The sequence below is a fragment of the Lampetra planeri genome, chromosome 6 (assembly GCF_965212315.1).
Source record: "Lampetra planeri chromosome 6, kcLamPlan1.2.h2, whole genome shotgun sequence".
NCBI classification, from domain to species: Eukaryota; Metazoa; Chordata; class Hyperoartia; order Petromyzontiformes; family Petromyzontidae; genus Lampetra; species Lampetra planeri.
In genome coordinates this window covers 4,235,883-4,243,998 of record NC_136112.1, presented here as the reverse complement: position 1 = coordinate 4,243,998, position 8,116 = coordinate 4,235,883, and the positions used below count along the sequence as shown (strand labels likewise).

General features: G+C 44.5%; 1 protein-coding gene across 1 annotated transcript in view; it reads right to left on the bottom strand.

Annotated features, from left to right (window-relative positions):
* Positions 1–2,144: 2,144 nt before the first annotated feature.
* LOC144719426 (uncharacterized) overlaps positions 2,145–8,116 on the bottom strand; it is a 113,015-nt gene continuing 107,043 nt past the window's right edge. Inside the window, exon 16 of the mRNA XM_078595326.1 lies at positions 2,145–6,258. Within this exon, the coding sequence (XP_078451452.1) occupies positions 6,095–6,258 (164 nt within the window). The 3' untranslated portion in view covers positions 2,145–6,094. The remainder of the gene's footprint in view (positions 6,259–8,116) is intronic.

Here is an 8,116-nt window from a genome sequence, read left to right as displayed (position 1 = left end):
CGTTCCTTATGAGTCCTCGTGTCTGCCAGGGGCTTACATAACGCAATCGTAAATGTGTTAAAAGTTGGTGTTTTTGTTTGAAGACGAGCTGTGTGCGCGCTGATTGTTGCTGAACACCCTGGTGACATTCTGTTCTTCAAGTTACAAAATCATTGACAACACTCCAGGCAGCGGACTGCAGAAAGTTGCTGCAACTGAATGACACAATTAGCAGCGTTTATGCATCAGGGACTCTTCATAAAGTCGGTCTTATTGAGCAGGAGATAAGTTTTCGGAATTACATTTTCATTCTCCACGGCGATGATAATTTTCTCGATAATATTTCACAAACGGGCACTGGAATGGTATCCATGAGTCGGTAGGCCAAGGGAAGACCAAAGAGCAGATGGTGGGAGACTGTCAGCGACAAATCTTGGAGGTCGTTTTTGCCTCTAGTGTGCTTTGTGTCTATTGTGTTTTGTGTCTATTGTGTTTTGTGTCTAGTGTGTGTTGTGTATATTGTGTTTGTGTCTATTGTGTTTTGTGTCTAGTGTGTTTTGTGTCTATTGTGTTTTGTGTCTATTGTGGTTTGTTTATTGTGCTCTGTGTCTATTGTAGGTTTTGTGTCTATTGTGCTCTGTCTATTGTGTTTTGGTGTATAGTGTGTTTTGTGCCTATTGTGTTTTGTGTCTATTGTGTTTTGTGTCTAGTGTGTGTTGTGTATATTGTGTTTGTGCCTATTGTGTTTTGTGTCTATTGTGGTTCGTCTATTGTGCTCTGTGTCTATTGTGTTTTGTGTCTATTGGGCTCTGTGTCTACTGTGTTTTGTGTCTATTGTGTTTTGTGTCTATTGTGCTTTGTGTCTATTGTGTTTTGTGTCTATTGTGCTTTGTGTCTATTGTGCAGCAGGAGCTGCGTGATCTGGCGGAGTCGAACGCGTTGGCAATGAGGTGTGGTGTCATCAACAGCTTTGGCCACGGTGAAACACGTTGACCGTGATTGCTGGTTTCGTACACAGTTGTCAGGCTCCCAACAATGCCAACCGAAGCGGTAGGCTGCTCTTCACCGCACACCATTGTTGGCACACAAAAACAATTGTTCACAAATATTGCGGAAATATTAGTCATTTTCCGGTCCGGACGTTTAATAGAAGCGTTGTTAGTTTATGTTAAAGAGCAACAATCTAATCGGCTTCAGTTATTATTGTATTTGCTGTACCGTATTGAGAATACAGCATTTTATGACCATTGGATTTGGAATCCCAGAAAACACCACCGGGAAACAATGTTCACAATGTGGGCTTTTTCAGGGGTCCTTTAGTTCACCGAGCTGCAGAGGACTACACAGCCGTGTGTAATATACCGCACGCGGCCAGGGATCGGCAAACCTGTTGCTCCGTAGCCGCAATGCAGCTCTTTACGCATTGCTCCGTGACGTAAGGTGGTGTGTGTGTTGACGTGCGTCGCGGCTCTTAAAATATCGAGTTTTGGACGGAATTCTAAAAAAAAAATGCCTCTTCTTGTACTAGACCAGGGGTGGGGAACGTCCGGCCCGTGAGCCGTATAAGGCCCGCGAAATCATTTGGTGTGGCCCTGCCAAGGCAACCGCAGGCGGGACTCGAAATTCAATACATCTAGGAGCAAACCTGGAAAAGCAGTTGCGGGTAGCAACATCATCAATACCAGCTAACATCACACGCCTCGCCAAAAAGAAGCAGTTCCAGCCATCACATTAGGGGTGAGTAAATTAAATGTTTGACCAAATATAACGGGCTAATTTTTAAGTTGATAATTTTGTATGGCCCGCGAATGATGTTATGAATATCCAAATGGCCCTTGGCAGAAAAAAGGTTGCCCACCCTTGTACCAGACGGTATGGGGAGGAGTGGAGTGGTTTGGGCATTTGGGCACGGGCGCGATGAACACCCGCAGACCTGAGTTTTCTTGCCGGCCACGGCAAAGTTATTTCAGGATGGTGAACTATAGCCAAACGACAATTCCCCATGACCAACGACAACGTGGAGAGAAAGACCTTCGTCCAGCAGTACATTTACAAAATGGCGAATTACTACATGTATATATATACACACATTAATACTCTGTAATCTCAAATCAAACATGATCGCGCTACTGTGACAATGAAATGACCTGTTTGTTTTTAAAAGGTTTGGATTTAATGATTTATTGTTACAAAAAAAATACATTAACAAAACAGTGTAAAATGAGCAATGGCAATACATGTACAAAGTGTAAATTTGTGCATTTTTTTTGTATAAGCAGTTCATGCAGCTCCTGGCTGGACTGAAAGCACCACGATACATCTCAGTGCGTTCTTTCTTATTCGTGTAAAAGCACACTCAACGTGCCACCGATTCTGGACAACGGTTTGTTGTGAGTAACAAATTTAGCCCGAGATTCCATTGCCCTGTTACAGGCCAACGGTTCTTCTCGACTAAGAGGCCCGCTAGGCCAGATGCGGCCCGGCAAAGAAGGCTCTTCTTGGGAGTGGCCCACTGAGAGATAAGATACAAATCAGCGACAAGCGACGCAACGTGGCATGTCAATACACGGCAGGTATTGTTAATGTGGCCTGCCGGTAAATATAGTTGAAGAACCACATTCTAGGTGATAAAAGTCGACATTACCACGATGAGTTAGCACCATTTGTTAAACGCCAAGACTGTTTTCGTTTAGAACTCGAGATATTCGAGCACCGACTTATGTTTTCCATTACCAGGTGCACATGTTAGACTGTTGTATTAGTCTCAATGATACGGAGGGTTCGGCTGGCAAATTAAAACACATTGTCCAGAGGTATGGCAACGCAACAACATTTCGCAATTGCCCTGTTGTATTTTGACGTGTCGATGTCAGACGGCCGTTTGAAATTGTTGTCATTTAATCTTAACATCATCAACGCACAAGGTTTAAAGCAAGGTGTGTTGGCCAGCAATGCAAATGACACTTGGTGAATTTATTTATATATAGTACAGTACAATAATGTTCTGAGAGCATTGCCAACTAATTTAATCCTTGTATTATATGACCACAGTAATTGTGAGTTAATAAAATAAAGTGGAAAAAAGTATAAAGAAAATGATGGGCAAAGCTTTAAATCATTTCATAGGGCCTTTCAGGCTTATTTGGATAAAATAACAGTATTGTTGAGTTTTAATGTTTTACCCTAAATGGCTCATTTTGATGACTATATAATCTCGGCCTCGGAGTGTAACTAATGGTCTTTTTTTTTGGTAGAATCATGAAGTTGATCTGTTACATCATAGAAAATATCATCAGTACCCATTATTGGGACTTGTGTATGAAACGTTTTAATAATATGGTGCAATACAAAGCAATTTAACAAGACGAATAAACATATTCACTGGGTAGTGGGTTGGGGGGGGGGCCCGGAAAAAAGGGTTTATATCTCACAGTTATAATTCCAACTTTAGTGTATTACTACATCGTAATCTACATCAAGTATGACTGGAAAGTCTACACTCGCACCAACGGTGACAGTCATGAGAGCAGAGGTGGAGAGGGAGGGGGAGGAGGCCCAGGTGGAACAAAGGAGCGGTCCAAAACGACAACAGTTGTTCTTCTTCTTGGTTCTTTCGGTAAAGTCACGTAGAATGGAAATAAAAACATAATAAAAATAAAACATAATAAAATAATTCTCACGACGTTTCGGCCACAACGCAAGCAGCCGTCCTCAGGTGGAGAACAGGTCTGTCGAGAAGACAGAGTCTGAAGAGTCATTCAGACTCTGTCTTCTCGACAGACCTGAGGATGGCTGCTTGCGTTGTGGCCGAAACGTCGTGAGAATTATTTTACAATGTTTTAATTTTTTATTTTATTATTTCCATTCTACGTGACTTTTCCGAAAGAACCAAGAAGATGAATCCCTGCAGTCACGAAAGCTTTAAAAAGAAAGACAACGGTTGTGTTGCCACTGCCGTGAAACTGCCCGCAGAGACTGCAATCGTCCGAGCGGAATCAATGCAAAGCGGACGTATCGATGCAAACGCCCCAGCATTAGACGCGTACACCGCACGAGTGCGTCGAACGAAATATCATCATTTAAGAGACTAAATAAACGTTTGAAATGCGAAAGCAAATAGAGTACCGACGTTTGCACAAGTGGCAATAGGAGATTCACGTTTACCCTCCACTTTTCCTCCACCCACCTAAACCCCATCTCCCCCTGCCCCCTACCCCCTTCCCCTCTTGGTAAAAGTTGCAGTATTGTAACTCCTGGAACGTACACATTCCAGTAGATATTTTTTGGGGAGCCGCGGAATAAAACGTCAGAGAAAGAAGAAGAAAGTCCCTCGTCCGAGACTCGGTGCGAGTCAAGCGCGGCCGACGCTGCGCCTGTACCCGAGATGCAACGCCGACGCCACCGCCGTTACCAATGACGCCAAGTGGGAACGCGCACCTCGGCATATTCGCACCAAACCACCTTTGTTAAATCCTTTATATGAAGTTCGCTTGCTTGCTTGCTTAGGACCGTGCAAATCTTTCGGTCGTTTTTTAACCCACTTCCCGTGATCCAATCGAGCTGACATTTTCCACACAGACTCGTTGTGCATTGGGGGGGGGGGGGGGGGGGGGGCTGTCACGGTACGGGTGGTTTTCCACCACAGGCTATTTGCCGAGTCGAGCCAGAATTAGACCACGATAGCCTGGCCTCGCAAGACGTCTGACGTTTCATATGGCACGCGAAGGGCCGTGCGTAGGAAGCACGCGTCCGTTATGCAAAAACACATCAACAGTTCCCAAAGAGCTGCATTGTAGTCCTCTTGTCTTAGGTTACCATCAAGTATAATTTGAGGAAATGTGATTGACAGGCAGCGGTGAGACAGAGAGAGACAACTTTAGGTCGGTTTCATCTTCATTAGGACTCGTCAGTGCGGTATACTCACTAAACGCTCACTGCTGAGAAGTCTGCATCCGGGAACCATTTATGCAGAGTCCCCACTTCTATACTATGGGGCCTGATGGCTTGGCCAGTATCAACTATATGGCGAATGCCAAGACATCTGAATCTAGACTCGGCTCCCAGCAGGGCCGTGGATTAACCGGGTAGTTTTCCACGGGCCACATGCCGTGCCGAGTCAGGAACAGAGCGTTACAACTCTGGCCTCGCAGGACATCTGAATTTGGCTCGGGGTCGAAACGGCGCCAAGGTCACTCGGTGCGCACTTGAACGTGCGATGCCAACACCGTCGCAACGTTCACTGTGTGCGGCGTCAGCGGCACGGCACGGCACGGCTCAGGTTGTGGAGTGAAAAAAGGAGAAACGACCTCGGTGCCTGCTGAGCTGCGCCGGGCCGGCCGTGGCTCGGTTGTGCAGTGGAAACGAGGTAAGAGACTTGCGCGAGAAGCGGACGTGCCATAGTCACATGAGAAACAAAACCCTGATGTTCACGGGGACACCTCGGCACTCTCGACGCCGTGGTCGGCCCCGCGTGGCTCATATTTTGGCACGCCATTCACAATGAACTTGCTGTGCCTCAGCTACGTATTTTTTACACATCGATGCACCTTGTGATATATATATGTTTGCACAGACAGGCGGAACGCACAATAAGGGAACGGCTCACTTTCGTATGAGCATTCAGGACCGTTTTCAAAAATACAGATCTGAGGATGAACATCTTTGTTTTAAAGTCCGATAGGCATGCTACATTTACAATAAGTAGATCTAAACACTGCATCAATAGTGGCTCCCAAACTTTGTGCTGCAACCTGCAAAAAATGGTTATGGATTGCACTTTCAATATATATGGAAACCACTGTACTAGACCACAAAAAAGTGTAATATCAATACCAAAAACATCGAAAGCAATTAGCATCACCTCCCTCCCTTTTGTTTGCTTTTTTTTCATTTGACTTCTCACTGAAATAGAAATGTACACGTGAACAATGTCCCTGTTTGTGTTGTGCCGCGTAACTTACGCACAGTTATTAAAACCTGACGAAGAATGTTACGTCTTTAAAAAAAAAAACAAGTTGTAATTACTGTTTGTGAGAAAATAAAAAAATCAACACTGAAGAAGTGAACTGACTTTGTGGTCTTTAATTGTTAACTTATTTGATGATTTATTTTCTCTTTACTCGTTCCCCCCAGCTCTGCGTTGTTGTGTCGGCGGCAGGGTTTGGAGAAGGCGCAGTCGAGCGGGCGTGATCCCACGCCGGATTTTACTCAGCGCCGCAGACGGAGGAGGTGGAGTCGGGAAATCCTCCCCGGACCCAGACTCCGAAGACGTGAGTGAGTCTTAACGGCAAGAGGATAAAACAAATTTTGTGCAGATATGAACAAAACGCGATTCATATCATAATAACTTTCATTTGTAGCAGAGCGCCGCGCAGTTAATTCGTGCCTCCCACAGAGAGAGAGAGAATGACTCGGAGACGCGAGGAACCACAGACAAGCAGGAAGGCAGCCACGTGGTGAGCCGGTGCCAACAATTGCCCTGTTGAGCACATGTATTAGTCACGCGGGAAAAAAGGAAATGCCTATTCACGTTAAAATTTGAGTGCATGTTTTTGGCGAAAAAAAAAAGTTAAAAGAAATTATGTAAACGCTTGTCAAACCGATGTTGAAATTGTTAATGCATTATATCCGCTCCGTGTGGCTAACGAGTGGGTATGATAACTCTTGTAAAGGCTGTTAAGGACATAAAGACATGAAGTTTATTTTGTTCAACCGAGCAAAAATTCAAGAGACCTGGATTAGTCTCGTTTGCAAAAATGATCTTGGTCACCAATGAAGCAAATACGAATAAGCACAAAAACAATTGTGTACATGCGTGGTTTTGAGCATGGCCATGTATGAATGATCGTGTGTGTGTATGTGTAGCCATGTGTGTAGTTGTGTGCGTGTGTGCGACCGTGTGTGTGTGACAGTGGGGAGCGGTAGTGTAGCGGTTAGCGCGCTGCTCTACGAAACCCGGCGACCCGAGTTCGATACCCGCTCACGGCCAACACCAGTGACGATTTTCTGAACTGGTCCCGGGCCTCCCCTAGGTCGACTCAGCCTCAAATGAGTACCTGGTGCTATGTGTAAACATCGTCGCTGGGGAGACAAAGGCGGCCGGGCGTGGTGTTGGCCACCCACCCCCTCGTGTGCCGTGCCGGCCTTCATAGGTGCTCACTAACAGCACTTGCCCCTACAGTCAGTTAAGGCTATATGGGGATCTTTGTCTTTGTGTGTGACATAACACACGGTTGACTCAGCCTCCAAATAATTCCAAGTGGAAGGTGCCTTATAAATTCATGTAAATTATTCTTATCACCTGACATGGTGTGCTGGCCTTCAAAAGTGCTTGCTATCAGTGCGTGAAAGGCTATCAGGGTGGATCTATGTGGTTGTGTATGTTTCGATGTACATTCACGTACGACCTCAATGTGAACATTATTTCGTGTTTATCGTGATGTTCTATAAGGGCCCCATGTACGTTATGCAATGTAACCCGTTTTTCAATGCAAAGTCTTTCAATAGAATCATTCTCATACTACCACTCTGAGGGAGAGTTCATAGTTATACCATGTGTAATGTGAGTTTAACCACCACCTACAGCTGTGAGGCATTGCTTGCATTTCACGTAGCAGTTTTTTTCAATGTATAAACGAAACGCTATTAAGTGTTAACGTGTACACATGTAGCCTGTTGTTCGCCTTTAATAAATACATCTATAATTACATGGTTCTCTAAGGGCAGTGGCTAGCAACGTGCATGCAAAAGCCAGATGGCTTTTAAGAGAGACTTCAGTTTGATATTTGTAATTGTAACATCTGGAAGAAATTGTATAATGTTAAAACAAACATACGTGCGCTTGAAATACACCAAGAATAAGGCACCTAAGCGAAATATGAACATCCCATGAAGTGCACAAAACCTGAATCAAGTTTAAATATGTGTTAACACAATAATGTATTTTTCCCCTTTATTCTGGCAACAAAACTGAAACCTTTTTACGAGGAATCATGTGTGCATTAACCACAATACTTGTGGTCAAAATGCGAACAAAAAAACGGGAAAACCCCTAGTATTATATTTTGGTACTGGCAAAGGAGGTCTAATGATGTAGATGCTTACCCCGAGCTCTCATTACTCTGATAGTGGCATTGCC